The sequence below is a fragment of the Vigna unguiculata genome, chromosome 5, assembly GCF_004118075.2.
Source record: "Vigna unguiculata cultivar IT97K-499-35 chromosome 5, ASM411807v1, whole genome shotgun sequence".
NCBI lineage: Eukaryota > Viridiplantae > Streptophyta > Magnoliopsida > Fabales > Fabaceae > Vigna > Vigna unguiculata.
In genome coordinates this window covers 44,559,441-44,577,764 of record NC_040283.1, presented here as the reverse complement: position 1 = coordinate 44,577,764, position 18,324 = coordinate 44,559,441, and the positions used below count along the sequence as shown (strand labels likewise).

Here is an 18,324-nt window from a genome sequence, read left to right as displayed (position 1 = left end):
TGTGTGATCATGAAAAATCAAATTACTAAGGTTATATCTTACATGGTAATATTTATTTTGATGTATGGAAAAAGAAAACTTTTCAAAATATATTAACTCTGTTGTAATCCAAACTTGTAATAAATATATATATATATATATATATATATATATATATATATATATATTTAACCCACAGCTTGTATTTTAGATTTTGAAAGAAAATCAATATTTTGACAAAATAACAAACCGTATTTATTTGTACAGATTAGTTTAATTATTCAGATTTTCTATAAATTTTTTTAAAGTTAAAATAGAAAACTTGATTAGTCTGCATAACAATATATATAATTGATTAAATTTTACATATAGGTAACTATATTTATAAATAAATTATTTTAGTCTGCATAGACACTTTTTTTCTAATTTTTATCTTTTATAACTTTAGATGATAAAAACTATAAAAAAAAGTTAAAAATATGTACTATATAGGTTAAATTTTTTGCACAAAAAGTTTTTTAAGTATCATAAAGGCTAATTTCCCCATGATATACACTGTAATAATATAATGTAGTTATAAACTAAAAAACTTGGTAGTCTTTAAAAAATGTCTAGATTTTTTAATTTATTAATGTCATAGATACAAAATTAAAAATAGATACCAGTATGTCTGTGAGAATGATTAAATAACTTTGTGGTGCATTCAAAGCCAAGACAATTATTTTTAATTTACTATTTTTTTATTTATTAGAACTATAATTACACCAGTTTTTATTTTATTTTATTTTTGTCTTTATATGTATATTTACATTTTGTTTTTCACCAACGTGTATTAATTTGTTTTACTTATATATTCAATAAAAATGGGAAGCACACACTTAAGTATTATAATCTAACTCAACCAACATACCGATAAATATTAAATTATGCCTCATAATTTTAATTTCTAGAACAAAATAACAAATATTGACCACTTAAAAAGAAGACAGTAGAAAGAAAAAAAACGAGAATGTGAAACTGGTGATAAGTGATTATGTCTCTTATCAACATGGTGGGTTCTTATGTCGGATAACAATGATAATAACAAATAATAAATAAATAATAATAATAATATAAAAAATAAAAAATAACCACGATACTAAAATAAATTCATAAAATAACAATTATAATAGAAAAAATCATAAAAGAAAGTAATAAAAAATATAATAAAAACAAAGACACATAATTAATGATGACAAGATTAGATATATTTTTTGTTGCGAAATTGTAGTGAATTTGAAATTAATCTGTCATTAAAACTTTGATTCAGATTATTTCTCAATTCTAAAAATATGTGGATTTAATCATCTTAATCAAATTTTGTTAAGTTTATTTGACTTTTGAGACACGTTTCATCATTTGACTTATTTATATCGTTTGATATAATCCTGCTTCAATTTTAACAAAGAATCTATTAAGAAATGCATCTTTAACCATCAAATAAAATTAACAAAAATTTGTTAAAATGACTAAATCCACGTATTTTTAAACTAAAGACTAAATTAATCAAAGTTCAAAAAATAAACTAATTTCAATTTTTACTAAAATTAAGAGATAAAAAACATATTTAACCCATGATAACATAACAATAATAAAAAATTAAAATAATAAAAAAATCATAAAATAATAATATACTTAAAATATAGTATTTTAAATAAAATTAATTTATATGATCAATTTGGTACATATATAATTTTATTATTTTTAAAGTTTTATTATATCAATAAAATTATTCACAATTTTTTTTTACTATTTTTTCTTTAATCCAAACAACTTTTTTTTCATCTTAATATCTTTTATTTTATTTTATTTTTAAGTGTGCATATAGATCCTTTTCTCAAACTAAGTTTCTATATTATTCACAGTTTGGGTGAGAAAAAAAAAGAAAAATTGAGAATGGATTAGTTACGAGAAAGATAGTAAAAGAATTGGGAGGAATGAAAAACAAATTGTGAAAATATGTGAATAATTTAATATATATATATATATATATATAATAAATTTAAAAATAGAAATAAAATAATACATTTATAAAATAAAGTTATTACCTTTGCTATCATGAATTAATTTTAATTAATATTAAATTAAATGTATATTGTTATTACCATTATTTAAGAATTTTAATATTACTATATTATTATTGCTTATCAATTCATAATTATATTTTTATTATTTAAAAAACTTTATTATTATGGTTATTATTAATTCTTTTTTTGCATACTACATAATTATTTATATTAATACAATTGACTACATATAAATATATAAGGTAACATATCCCAAACATAAAACATGAATTATGTTATTTTTTAGTGGTGATGAGTCAGTAAATCAATCATGCATAGGTTATTAATTATGCTCAAAGGAGATAAAAAGCACATCAAAGTACGGATCATAAAAATAGTATTATTTTCAAAACAAACATAAAGTAAACAGATTAGAGTTATCACTATAAAGATTAGTAAATAAAATAGTTATTGTAAATTATGACTAAAATATCTTTAAAATGTATGTCAAAAAATATGTATAATGTATGTAATATCAATCACCTACTACTCTACTAATTCCAATGTAATGTATACAGTAAGAAATAGTATAACTGATTATATAATTACATTCTCTTATTAAAAAAACAAATTTATGACATCAAAATTAATAAGAAATAAAGTATATAAATATAATTATGCAACTGACGTAACATTCAATTAAATAAATAAAAGGAAAACATAATCAAGTTTGTTCAATTTACTTCACTAATATCACGTGACACAACACAATAGTATAGTTATCCCGTTCATATTACTATTTTTATGATAATAACTTACCAGTTAAGTTGTTTTAAAAAAATCAATTCTACATAGGAAAAACAATTATATTGATATGTAATTTTATTTCTTACAGAAGTTTGGAAAAAAAAAACTGTTGATCTAATTAGTTGCAAAACTGAAAATCAAGTTGAAAGGCTTTGAAAGACAATCATTATTTAATTTGAGAGATTTAGTTGATGTCAAAGTTTTAAAGAAGAACAAGTATATATTAATTTAAAAGAAAAAATATTAAAATAATATTTTTTTAAATATAATAAATTGAATCACCTGTTAGTCTTTTAGTAGTATAATGATTACAAAGTTGTTACAATAATATATTATTGTAATATATATATATATATATATATATATATATATATATATATATATATAAATTATTGATTTTACTAAAAGGGATTAAATTTACTTGTCTTCATTTTCAGGCTCCATCTTCATCTTCAACGGGAGTTTTACTTCACAATATATTCACAGGAAATGTTCGCCCAGGAATGTGAAAAATGGGTACACTGCAAGAATGTCACAATTATATGAAAAAGTGTCCATTATATGAATTATTTAAATTAATCAGGCTTAAAAAATAATAAAATTAAAGAACATAATTAACTTTTCCCTTTATTTTTAGTAAAAAAAATAAGTCCAATATACGTATAGATTGCTTGTGGAAGAAAGATAGAGAGAATGCTTCTTCTAACATCGACAAATTTCATCATCATGCATATGAGGATATGTTTAATTATTTGTAGATCAATAAAAAAAAGTAACAACACAATGAAACTAATAATTTAACTGCATTAGCAACTAAGAAGAATCACAACACATTCCATAGTTTCCCAAAATTTATGTTGGATATGCATTTTATAAAAGGGAGGAGTCTCTGAAGTATTTTCAAAGTATGCTTCAGTGAGAGTAATCTTTTGTGCCTACAAATTTTCAGTGAGTTGAAATTAACATTCTCTCAGTAACATTTAACCTATATACGAATATTTTTTTTAAACTTTTTTTAGTCTTTATCATCTAAAGTTATAAAAGGGAAAAAAAAAAGTGTTTATGAAGAGTAAAATAAATTATTTATAAATATAGGAAAGTATGATAAGCAACTTTAATATTTGTGTTTTTTCTTTTATTTTTGTAAAACGTTGTAAAACATTATTAATATGTTAAGAATATGTGAGAGTGTTCCCTTTGCTCGTTTAGTATCATATGTTTTTGATTCTGAAGTATGAAGTATTTACACGTATATCTGAATACAACACTTTGGAAAACCATGAAAGGGTAAAGTGGACTTTTTGAATTGTTTGGTGGTGCAGGAAGAAAAAAAGGAGGTGCAGGAAAAAGTGCCCCAACTGGAAACCATGACAGCTCACAACAAAAAGGCCATATAGAGAAGCCCACGGTTACAAAAATAAAAAATTGACCTGCTGCCTCGACTGGGCATAAAGCCGATTGGGCTATGAACATGCTTTAGGCCTTGGTGAGACAACATTTTATATACAAGTTTTCAGTATTCTGTATATACAAATATTAAAAGTTGCTATTTACGGAAGAGTAATCAAGATGACATGAATATTTATAAACCCTAGTAAACAGAAAATTAGAAGAAAAGCAGCTTCTACTACCTAATAATTTCTGAAACGTTTCCCCTCTTGTCTTGCGATTTCCATGGTGGGTAAGAACTGTTCTCATAGTATCTGAAAACGAATCCAAATGCTGTTTCATTGCATCTCTTTCGGCTCTTATTTGATGTATCCCGTTCAGCAGTTGTTGAATGGTATCGTCACGTTGGCGAAGATCGTTTAGTAAAACGGTTACTGAAGGCTCCTCAACCATCGAAGGCGGTGTGCGAGAAGACTCAGGCTGAGTTCCTGTCATCGAATCTGAAAGGATCTTTACAAGACGACAACAAAGTCTTACTGGGGTTGGACTTTCCAGAACAGAAAAGATGAAAACTAGGGTTAAGGTAAATGGAAGACGGAAGAGGATGACGATGAAAATAATGGTTTTACTGTTTTGGGCCGTGTTGTGTTGGACCTCAATTCATTTTTCTCACATCATTTAAACAAAGCCGTTTCTCTCTGCAACCATGATAACCTCCCCATGATAACCTCCGAATTTCTTTAAGAAATTCCAAAATAATTTTTTGACTTTGACCCACTCACTAATCTTGATGACACTATTGAATGTCGAATTCTGTTAAAGAAAATATATAATCATTTAAGTTATCATTTCGTCTATGTATTTAAAAAATGAAAATTTTTGCACTAACAATTTTGTAACATTATTTAGAAAAGAAATCACATAAATTCATTTGATTGATTTGTTCATGTATATAATTAATGATTGACCATTTTATAAAATGTCACAAATGATGAAGGATGTAGCATTCTTAGCTTGATTTAACTATTTCGATGAACAATATTTCACATGGACCGTATTTGAATGGATTACTTCAATAGAACAATAATCTTCAAACATTAATTATCATTGAGAAGTAGACCTAGCCTTTGTATTTAGTATATTTTTGAATAATCATTACTTGCAATAAGGCAAACTGCTTTTTCAAATATTTTTTAAAAAAATACAAAGTTTTTCAAATATTTTTTAAAAAAATACAAAGTTTATTATATGACTTATTATTGAAAATATTTAATATGTTTTTATTTAAATTAGCTTTGAAGAAATATTTTTGTTTTTTAAAATATATTTTAATTTTAAAAATTAGTTATTATTTTAGAATTAGAAAATATTTTACATTTTATATTCTGATAAATTTTGTTATATATACATAGAGATTAAAAAAAAACATGTTTCTCCATATATTATATCTATTTTATCTATCTGATATCTCGTATCTTTCATAGTTTTATAACCTCTAAAATTTACAACACTCATAATATTTTATACTATAATTATATGACTCCTAATATTTTATATTCAATTATGACTCTTAAAATTTTATAAATCCGCATCTTAATTAAGTTCGTATCGAACTCCCTATATCAAAATGTAGACTTAAACGAATGTTTATTATATATATATATTAAGAAAATTATATTATGACTTTCATATTTTTTACTCTCATTCTTTACCTCATGATAATGTGACTTAATATGGATTATTGATTCTTTCAAAAGAAAAGACAGTGATACATTGATCAATAACACACACTAAATCATATCAGGGAGTAAAGAATAATAAATCTTTTTGTAAATATTTTGTAAAATATACTTTTATTTTTAGATCATATATATATATATATATATATATATATATATACACACACACACACACATATATATATATATATATATATATATATATATATATATATATATATATATATATATATATATATATATATACTAAACTAACCCATTAATCTAATTTCATAAAATATTTTAAATTACATCTCAGTTTCAAACATGGGTGGCTGCATGAGTGGATTTGATGTTAGAAAATGATGGGAAGTACAAGGTGGAGCATCAAAAAATTGGAATGACGATTTTAAAAACAAGTCGGTACACATGCATTACATGTTCTGTAATCAATTGCTAAAAATTGTTTCATCCAAAAACTCCGTAACCACTTCACTTAACATTCCACAACCTCTTTCAAAATTCGTATAAATTTTTTGAAATGGACAACACAACTATGCGTGCTTGGCTAACGAAATTTGAAGTGACGCAAACCTAATCCCATAAAAAAAATGATGGAAACAAGTTGCACCGACACACGTCGAAATCCATTTTCTTAAGACATCCTCGCTTGCATGTTAATTCTTACTTAATTTATATCAATTTATAAAGTGAAATTTACAAAATATAAATATATCTTTAACATAGGCCTCAAACTCTTTTATTTCTTTGTTGCGTTTTTAATTTAGGGTGGTCTAATTTTATCCGAGGTAAAAGTATATAAAATATTTTTTATCAAAAGAAAAAAGAGAGAAAAGAAAACACACTTACATACAAATTATTATTTTGTAGAGTTTCATGTGGTGTGACTGGTCTTGCATGGAGCTTTTTCTCTTTTACGTTGAAAATCTTGATTGGTAATTACCAAAACGAAAACGAATTTGGAAGTTGTAATTGAAACACCGTTTTCTTTTCATGATGATATCAACATTAGTATGAGTACTTCACTATTCACTCATCATTTTCATCACCTAACTCTTTGAAATTTCATGTGTTTTCTTCATTCGTGTCTTCATCATTTTGTTCACGTGCCAATTATCATCATTCACCAAACATCCTTGCCCTTTCTTACTCATAATCATAATACTACGTGGTTTTTCAACAAGTACGTGATTGGTCCAAATATATATATATATATATATATATATATATATATATATATATATATATATATATAATGATTAAAAGTTTATATATGATTGCATTTTAAGAATTATTTTATTTTATTTTCAATTTATGCATCCATTTTGAAACTAAGTTAGAAGCCGAACTCAACCTCTTTGGTCAATTCATCACTTACATTAGAATGATTAAATGAATTTGGTGATTCCACTACTATTCGCACCAAATGATTTAAACATCAAACTCGTGAGCTCATTCCATCCAAATTAACTCAATTGCGTTTTATATTAAGTTAAATTATTGGATTAAATAAAATATTATAAAATTCAAATTCGATAAATTCTATCTAACCCATTACGTGATAAACATCAATATAATAATAATAATTATATAAAAGGGATTCATCGCCTTTCTTGATATACACATTTTTTTTTAAATTACTCTCTAATAAGTATATGATTTTTTAAACTAAAATAATTACTCTATTCATTTTATCTTTTTAAGTGATTTTGTGTTAAATTTAACTATTTATTAAACTAAAATAATTATTCATAAATGTTGGTGCAACCTCACCTTACAAATTGATTTTGCAATGTTGAATTATTTTTAAACTTCACCTCTTCATAATAATAAAACTTGTTTTATTCTAATTGGCTTGTTTGTGATATTGTTTTTTTCCAATTGCAATTTTTGTAGTTTAATTGGTATAGATGATTAATTATACATATTATATATATATATATATATATATAATTCTCTATTAAAAAAATTTAAATATAAATTTAAATATATCTTTTTTAATTTTTGTTCGATGTAAGACTTTCTATTCATATTTGAAGAGTGACACTATGAGTTTTAACCATGAGATACTACAACAAGACATATTTTTCCCACTCGTATATCTAAATTTTACCATTTTTTTAGCTTAACTGAAAATATTGACCACCATAAATTATTTATAAAAGAGACCTTATACCAATTTCAACGTAAAATCTTAACACTTCACAAATATTGTTTTTCTTATATACTAATTTTTTTTTTTTAATTCTATTCAATTTGAAACTTTCAATCTACTTAATATTTGATTCCTAATAAATATATAGTGAGAGTGAATAGTTTTTCGCTTAACTTCCTTGAAAGACTCACGAGTCTTTAATTATTGAATCTTTTGCCATCTCTTTGCCCATGATGTGTGCATGGTAAAAGAAATTCACCACACTTGAGACATTACAATGTTTAAATCACCACAGCACTTAGACTATTTACCTTGACTTTTTGAACAATAAACAGATTCATCTCCACAATTTCACATTTCACTTTATTTTTATTTGACTTGAGTAAAATCACTTTAAAGTTTTCTTTCAAAGAATTTAACCTCACGCCAATTAGTTCCAACACAAATAGTTGAAGTAGAAAGTAGAAAGTAGAAAGTGGAAATGGCATATATACGATATTTGCAGTGTGTAGATGTTGGGCACAATTTTCATCACTAACTTTTGCTTTCTGCATTTGTGTTTCCTGGACTCAAAATAAATTTGACTGGTCAACCAACATATCTGACCCACCATATTTTGCATCAATCTTTGATTAATTTGTTTATCTTCAGCATTGTCTTCCACCATGCACAATACAAACAAATGTTGTTTATCTCAATCAGCCTATTAAAACAAACCACAAAGCTACAACACTACTTACATTTTCACAGTATCCAATGGATATTTTATCCAACACTGCCACCTTCTTCAAAAGCATTTCCTAACTTGTTCATTCCTCAATCATATTCAAATCATAATTAAAGCATTAAATCATAAAAAATTATACTATATATGATTTTGTGTGTTATTGATATTTTTAAAGAAAAAAATAATAATACATTAATCAGTGATCATATTAAATCAGATCAAGGTCAATAAATAAAAAATTAGAGTTAAAAATCAAAAGATGAAAATCATAGTATCATTGTCTTTTAATCATATAGTAACATTGATTTTTCTTTTAAGTAAACACTGAATTTAGCCTTTACAAAAATATATATGCTAGTCAATAATATCAGTTAAGTTTTTTCTTTCTTTATCGTAAGAGAAAAAAATCAAATCAGACTTCATTTTAAATAAAAACTAATAAATATTTAAGGAGAAACACAAAATTCATTGGAAAATAAACTTAAAAAATCATCATGTCAAATTCTACCTTATTTGGGTTCTAGGTCATCCATTCTAAGATTTCTTTCCCGCAAAAGTTTGGGAATATATATATATATATATATATATATATATATATATATATATATATATATATATATATATATATATATATATATATATATATATATATATATATATATATATATATCTGAATTCAAGAACAATAAAAAAATAAAATATACTATAGTTTCCTATATTATGGCTGCTTCTTTTTCTTTTTCTGAGAGTGAAAACCTAAAATCTCCTTTGATGTTTATTTTAATTAGTTTTAAGTTTCTGACCATATATGTCACATGCCATGCATTTTATTTCTTATTTTATATAATCAAATCCATTTTGGGGATTTGGATATAATAGCCATAGTTTATTCTCTAAGAGAATATGCAGTTTTGGTGGATTGCATGTTCATATCTTCCTTGTAAGTAGGACCAAAAAAAGTGTTCATTATATGAATTATTTAAACTAATCAGGCTTAATAAAAAATTATAAAATCAAAGAACAGAAGTTAACTTTTCTCTTGATTTTTGATAAACAAAACAAGTCCAAGATATGTATGGATTGCTTGTGGAAAAAGGATAGAGAGAGAGTGCTTTTTCTACCAGCTAAGCGACAAATTAAGCATCATGCATGTGAGGAAATGTTTAATTATTTGTAGATCAATAAAAAAATTAACAACACAGTGAAACTAATCATTTCATCATGCATTACCAAATAAGAAGAATCACGACACATTCCATAGTTTCCCAAAATCATGAATCTGTTACATAGATTTATTTATAAAAGAGAAGAGTCTCTGAAGTATTTTCAAAGTATGCTTCAGTGAGTGTAATCTTTTGTGCCTACAAAGTTTCAGTGAGTTTGAAATTAACATTCTGGTTATTACTTAGTACTTTTTAAGGAATGAATGTGCCAACATACTCAAACTTAACTTGCAAGTTGCCATTATTATACACACGTCAAGAGATTGTTCTTGCCATCATATATATATACATCAACATTCAACGATGGATATCATTTACAAATCACAGTGTGTACAAATATTTGAACCAGTGCAGAGACAGCATGGATCACAGATAACATAAAAAACTCTCAGATATGTTGGAGAAAATAAATCTATGATGCGGTCATCTTTATAAAAAGAAAAATACATTGGTTTTGGTGTGAACTGACTACAATGGAAATTATGTCTCTTGAGTGGCTATGGAAACAAGTGAGTTCCATTGAATAGGTGTGTGAGTTAAGACACGTCAGTTATAATTCATGATGATCATTTTCAGGGTATAGGAGGGACCACCAGCACCCAAATTGAAGAACCAAAAGACCCATCAAACTCAGAAAAAAGCAAAGTTGATTGATGAATTAAGAATGAGTGTTGATGAGTACCTGGTGAGGTGGCTAGCATATGTATTACGAATGTTGGAAATTTATCATCGATCATAGATAAAACTAATCCCGGTAGAAGTGACTTTTAAGTCTAAACACCGAGATAAATTCATTTCGTGTGTGGAATAAGAAATTAGTGGATGATCCGTTAGCAGTCCGATATCGAGTGAAACAGAATATCTAAGAAAATTCGTTAGGATAAGTTTCAATATGACTCTGATACCATATTAGAAGTGAGTTTTAAGCCTAACTCAACCCACAAAACCGGCTTGCAATGTAAAAATTGCATCCACTTATATATTGAAAATTGACCTTATCTCTAATCGAGGTGGACTTCCAACAAATTCAAAGATAAATTAAGTTTAAAATTTTGTAAGAATATATGCGCAGCGTGTTCCATGTAATAAGAACGAAATACAAGCCTAGTGTGTGAACAAGTGAATGATTTGAGAGTGATGAATAGACACAAAAAATGAAGATCCTCTTTCACCGTCATCAGTGTCTGCAACATCATTACCGGTCCACATCAAGCAGACATTCAACAAACAATGTCAAGAATAATTATTGTCTAATTGCTTGCTATGTGGCCCCCCACCTCGTCACACCTAGCAAAAACATCTACATTCTCGCCTCTTTCTTGGACCAAACCTCTGATTTTCCTTGTGTCTGATTAAGATACTTTTGTTTATTCACCAAATACAGAGCCGTGTTTTTTTTATTCATTGCAAAATGAGGGTTCAAATGTTAGTTAGAACTTAGGAACATGGGAATCCATCGTGCACGAGGTTTAAGATTGGGGGCTGAGAAAATCGGCTATGCATGCAAAAATTATTGAATGATTTTGGACCACTGAATACTGATGTTAATTTGTATGTAGGTGGTGGTGGATGCATGGTGGGGCCTTTAATGGTTGGGTCCACTGACCCACTATAGGGACAAGACAAAGACTCAGGTTAGGGATGGTATGAAACCGTTACAATTACTCGAATTTCGAATACTTACTTACCTTCTCTGCGTGCAAGCTAACCTCATTCATCGACCACATTGTACGACAAAAAATAATCATTATTCTCTTCCTCTCTCTCTCTATATATTGGGATTGTTTGCTTTATATATAGAGACAAGTCCTTCTGTTACCATTACCATCCCTCACTTTGCATGAAAACTTCTCCTATCTGTCTCAATTGTCTATCTTTATTTGCTCTCTCACTGTTTTCCTTCTCTTTTTGTCCCTGCACGCCTTAGACAACCAGATTGAAACCCCCCCACATAAAAAAATCACTCCTTTTCAGGTTCCAACCAAGGAGTGCTTAGTCTGATTCTGATTCTGTAGATGGATCCTTCTTGTGAACAACCCCAGGTAGGAATTTGGATGCATCATGCAAACACGTTGGTGTTGGCTTTCTTAATTGTTAGAACAAGTTTAGAAGTATACAATTCCAATTAAACTCTTCTTTTTTCTGATTATATATGTCTATGTGATGCAGCAAATGTCAGTGGAGAAGAAACCAAGGCCTAATCCAGAACAAGCTCTGAAATGTCCAAGATGCGACTCCACCAGCACAAAATTTTGCTACTACAACAACTATAGTCTTTCTCAGCCAAGATATTTCTGCAAGTCTTGCAGGAGATATTGGACCAAAGGAGGAACACTGAGGAATGTTCCAGTGGGAGGAGGATGCCGAAAGAAGAGATCATCATCGTCGTCATCGTCATCGTTTAAGAGGGATCATGATCAGAGTTTCACACCCAATCTTAACCCACTCACTACATTCCCTCAGTTGTGTTATGGCTCCAATGACTTCACTCTAGCATTGGCAAGACTTCAAAAACAAGCAAGTGGACAATTGGGTTACAATGACCATGAAATTTCTGGTGTGGGGAACCCCACAGGCTCTTTTTCTGACATGAATCCCTACTCAGAGCACCCTTCATTTCTGGACGCAATTCGAAGTGGGTTCCTTGAAACACAAAACCATCTTCAGAATTTGTATTACATGTATGGAAATGGAGACATTGGGGAGGTGGATAATGGAAATTCTGGTGGAGTTGGGATCAGCGAAGAGATGATGCTCCCTTATAATCAAGTGATGAACAATGCAGCCACTCAATCAGTGAGTGCATTACTGAAGCAGGAACAGTGTGGTGGCAGTGAGCAATTCAAACAATGGCAGCTTAATGCAGACACAAACAATGGTGAAATTGATTCAGGAAGAGCAATTCAAAGTTGGAACAGTTTCTCATCTTCTTGGCATGGACTTCTGCAGAGTCCCCTCATGTAGAAAAAGGCACTTGCTTGAGTAAAATCTCAGTCTTCATTAACAGGGATTTGATTCACTTGGATCCTTTCTTTACTTGTGTTTTTCTCTTTTTCCTGCTTTTGTTTAGTACTCCAAAACTGTCAAATTTTCTGTACTTTTATCTTCTTATTGATGAATATGAATAGACTAATGAAATTTCAGATTTTGTTTACCAAAGCAAGGCAATGAAGTGGAGAGAAAAAATATACAGAACATCTTTTGCTTATTTGATAGAGAGATGAAAGAGATGTGTCATGTAGTTTAATTTTGTACAGCTTAATCCCGAGCCACTGAAGTTTGAACAGTTTCAGAGCTCTGGGTTTTGAATTATGCTGTGTTTGTTTTTAAATAATTACAAACAGATAAATAGATTGTATTTTTATAATTAAAAGTAAAAACAGTTATGTAGTAAAATTTCTCAAAATCCTGTATTGTAATATAAGTTTAACTAATTAAAAAAAAAAAACTGTCAGAAGTTGGTGAAATAGAAATTTGGGTGACGCGTGAGCGCCATGTTCGGAAAGAAACCTGTGCGTTGGGCAGACCAAATCCAACGTAGGATTTGGGCGTGAGAAAGCAGCCAGACATTAGTTTGACAATTATGAATGTTGAGTCACTAACAATTTACAAACAAGTACTACAATACAAACGCAAACAAAGGAGGTTCTGTTCAGAACTCCAAAAAACATAAAAATACGAAATAGAAATACCCTGTTTTGATTTTAAGAAAGTGAGGCTCAAAGCAAAAAAACCACCAAGTTAGCTAAAAATAATGATATATCAATGTATAACTATTATTAAGAACAGTTACTTTTAACGTACTAACGTTAGTACAACAGTAATTAGAAAATTATATGACTGCATTGTGATAATTCTTTTACAATTGCTAACTGATGTAGATATAATTATTAATATTAGTATTTATTTTCAGGAATTCATTTGTTTCCTCCACAATTAACCTTTCTGTTGCATATTTAATGATATTTCAGCATAGGAGTCTCATGCTATTTAGTTTTAACTTTAACTGTTTCTTGTTTATAAAGGTTTCGAAGTAGCAAAGTGTGGACTTTAAATTGGGCTTCGGTTCTTTCCTTGGGGCCTTCTCCCTGCACCTCTAAGAGTTTTTCTGTACTCCCAAAATTGACGTTTATTCCCTGGGTGAAAGTGGGTAGGGACGCAGTAAATTTCATTTACTGCGTCAACGTCCCTGCACCCCAAACTTTGACCAAACGGAATACAAAAGTTGTTGCACGATAAAAGTCAAAATGTATAGGAAACGGAATACAGATTCCGTTTCAAAACGTTATGAAACGGATTCTGTAATCCGTTTCATTAAAAAAATTGCAATGAGAAAAGTCAACACCCTAATATACTCTAACTAGTGCCCACGACTCCACCACAATCATAAATTTTGTATGACCTTTATTTATTGTCTAAAGGTCTTGATGCATGGCTCACCAAAGAAGAAAAAAAGGAATGCGTAAAAATAACAAACTTTAAGTATATATATGGTCTGCACCGTGAGCATAAAAGCGAAAGAAAAAAAAATAATAAACTAAGGACATAAAGTAAACAATATGTATTCACGTGAATGAGAAAGTGATAAGCAAGAAAAGGAAGGTAACGTCAATTTCCGTTTCAGAAACTATAGCTTGAAATTTTTTGTAAAACGGATTCTGGCATGCGTTTCAATCATTTACCAAACGGATTACCTAAGCCGTTTCACGAAAAAAAGTCAAATTGTATGGGAAACGGATTACGAATTCCATTTCGTAAAGTTCTGAAACGGATTCTGTAATCCGTTTCAAAAAAAAATTGAATTTTTTTTTGAAACGGATTACAGAATCCGTTTCAGAAATATATATATATATATATATATATATATATATATATATATATATATATATATATGCTATTGCTTTCTGAACCGGAAGTACCTGACTTTGCTTTTTGTACCAGCTTAGCATTTGAAAAATATTTTAATATAAAAATGAGTTCAAAATTTAGTAGGTGATGTGATATATTCAAATGTTACACAAAATCTCAACAAATCCAATTCCATGAAGAGACAAAGGCAATTCTGAATAAATTATTAATGCATAGGAACCATAAAATACCTTTCAGGTAAACTAAGTCCTTGATTTTCAAGCTCTTGATTGAGTTGAGTCAACCACTTCTAAGATTCTAAATTATTAGGATTTATCAAACGCTGGCTGCAAAATGCAAGAAATTGAGGAAGCTTAAACGTAGAGAAAAATTATCAAGATCGTAAAATACCCACAATTAATCTCAAGTTTCTCCTGAAGGAAAATCTAGCAGCATTATATTCAGTAGATAGTTTTCATATACCTTATATTCAAATCAACCTGTAAAGGAGATAATTCAGAGTATACTGTTGCGTCTTCTGAACTACAATCTGACTTTCTATCACTACATTTTGATTTATTAGATAACAACATTGCAATTGACTGATCAGAAAACAATGTTGCAATTGAAAAAGGGTCACAAAGAGTAAGGTTTAAAAATAATGGGGTGGGGTGTAATTTTGTTATGAATGGGGGTGCAAGCAAAAAAATCATAATGTATGGGAAACGGATTACGAATGCCGTTTCGTAAAGTTCAGAAACGGATTCTGTAATCTGTTTCAAAAAAAAATTGCAATTTTTTTTAAACGGATTACAGAATCCGTTTCAGAACTTTACGAAACGAAATTCGTAATCTGTTTCCCATACAATTTGACTTTTTTTCGTGAAACGGCTTAGGTAATCCTTTTGGTAAATGATTGAAACGCATGCCAGAATCCGTTTTACAAAAGATTTCAAGTTATAGTTTCTGAAACGGAAATTGACGTTACCTTCCTTCTTTTCTTGCTTATCACTTTCTCATTCACGTGAATACATATTGTTTACTTTACATCCTTAGTTTATTATTTTTTTTTCTTTCGCTTTTATGCTCACGGTGCAGACCATATATATATACTTAAAGTTTGTTATTTTTACGCATTCCTTTTTTTCTTCTTTGGTGAGCCATGCATCAAGACCTTTAGACAATAAATAAAGGTCATACAAAATTTATGATTGTGGTAGGGTCGTGGGCACTAGTTAGAGTATATTAAGGTGTTGACTTTTCTCATTGTAATTTTTTTAATGAAATGGATTACAGAATCTGTTTCATAACGTTTTGAAACGGAATCTGTATTCTGTTTCCTATACATTTTGAGTTTTATCGTGCAACAGTTTTTGTATTCCGTTTGGTAAAAGTTTGGGGGTGCAGGGACGTTGACGCAGTAAATAAAATTTACTGCGTCCCTACCCACTTTTACCCAGGGTATAAGCGTCAATTTTGGGGGTACAGAAGAACTCTTGGAGGTGCAGAGAGAAGGCCCCCTTTCCTTTCTTTATCAGCCCATGAAGAGACGGGACAATGATGACCCACAACGGCAGAGGACTTCTTCTTCCTCCTCTAAGCATTTTTTCAGGGCGCCTTCTCCCTGCACCTCCAAGAAATCTCCTGTACCCCCAAAATTTACGTTTCTGCCCTTATTTAATATCCTGTGAGAATGGGTGAAAGTGGGTACGGACGCAGTAAATTTCATTTACTGCGTCAACGTCCCTGCACCCCCCAAAACGTTACTATACGTTCCTATTTCATATTCTTGTACTCCGTCTGTTCTCCATCATCCAGTGTCTGCTTTCATTCGTGCTTCTTCAGTCAGTGGTCCCTCTCATTCGTGCTTCTTCAGTCCTTCATTCTCTGCGGTGGTCCCTGGTGTCTTCGTTCGTTCATTCTGTCTGTGGTGGTCCCTCGAAGAGGTTTGTATTGTATGACTTTGATTTATGTTTTTTTAAGTAATCCTGATTTGTTTATTCTGTCTGAGTATGCATTTGATTATTGTTTTGTTTATTCTGTCACACTGAGTATGCATTATTGTGATTATTATTGTGATTGAAGGTTGATTCTTTGAAGGAAGTTCTTCTGAGTAACCGCGTTAGCTCCTCCAAGTGGTATTTCTGTCAATCCAGGTTAGCCTTCATACCACCATAAGTTTGTAAATGGAATTTGTTTGAAGGGATTGTTTGGAATTCAAAATGTATGGGAAACGGAATACAGAATCCGTTTCATAAAAAAATTTGCAAATTTTTTTATGAAACGGAATATAGAATCCGTTTCATACAGTTTTGAAACGGATTCTGTATTTCGTTTCATAAAAATTTGCAAATTTTTTTAGAAACGGAGTACAGAAACCGTTTCATAACATTTTGAAACGGATTCTGTATTCCGTTTCCCATACATTATGATTTTCGTGTCATTGCATATGTATCATGGTAGAATTGAATAACTTATTTCGTTGAAATTTCCGCTCCTTATTTGTATGGATGTTTTGTCCAACACACCAAACACTTGAAGTCCAAACACTTGAACATGAAATAGAAACCAAAATTTTGTTTTTCCAAACGGATTACATAATCCGTGTCTTAAAGATGTGAAACGGAATAGCTAGTCCGTTTCATACTTTGATTTTGTGTGTTGGTGTGTATATTATGTTATTGGTGAATTTTTAATGTGAGTGAATGTATACTGTGTGTGTGATTGGTGAATTTTCTAACGTAAATTATGCAATGAATATCAACATGCAATTAGTTTTCAATTTTTGAATATCAACATGCAATTAGTTTTCAATTTTTGATACGTGTTGCATTCACTCGTTTTCTGTGATACGTGTTGCATTCTTTATGCATTTAGATGGGTTATTTACTTATTAAAATTTCTTTTTTTATTATAGTTCATTATGGAAGATCATCATTTTAGTTATTTGAGTTTCTTGGATTCTCAAGCGGATTCTCAACAAAATTGTAGTCTCATGTCAGAGTTTTCTGATTTTGTTCATGATATCTGCGAACAAGATTATACATCTCATTTTACAACCGATGATATTTTCTCAACACGTGAAGATTTAATTAAATGGGTTAGAGGGGTTGCTTATAATCTTGGGTTTGTCGTTATTATTCTAAGATCGGATAAATACAATGGACAACCAGGAAGAAAGACCCATGTATTATTAGGTTGTGAAAGAGGTGGAAAATATAGAAAATACAAGTGTGATGCAGAACCCAGTTTATCTGGGACAAGAAAATGTGATTGTCCCTTTAGATTGAGAGGGAGACCCATCTCTCAAGGGGAGGGATGGGTGTTGAACGTAAAATGTGGTTACCATAATCACGATGTCTCTTCTACTCTAGTTGGTCACCCCTATGCGGGTAGGTTGAAGTCTACTGAA

The 18,324-nt window shown here is 29.3% G+C and overlaps 1 protein-coding gene across 1 annotated transcript; it reads left to right on the top strand.

Moving 5' to 3' along the window:
- The first annotated feature begins 11,819 nt into the window (after positions 1-11,819).
- Positions 11,820-13,223, top strand: LOC114183889 (dof zinc finger protein DOF5.3-like). Its single transcript, XM_028071059.1, has 2 exons — positions 11,820-12,106; positions 12,234-13,223. Exons 1-2 carry the CDS (start codon positions 12,080-12,082, stop codon positions 13,026-13,028), a joined length of 822 nt encoding a protein of 273 aa, XP_027926860.1. The 5' UTR covers positions 11,820-12,079; the 3' UTR covers positions 13,029-13,223.
- Positions 13,224-18,324: the final 5,101 nt, after the last annotated feature.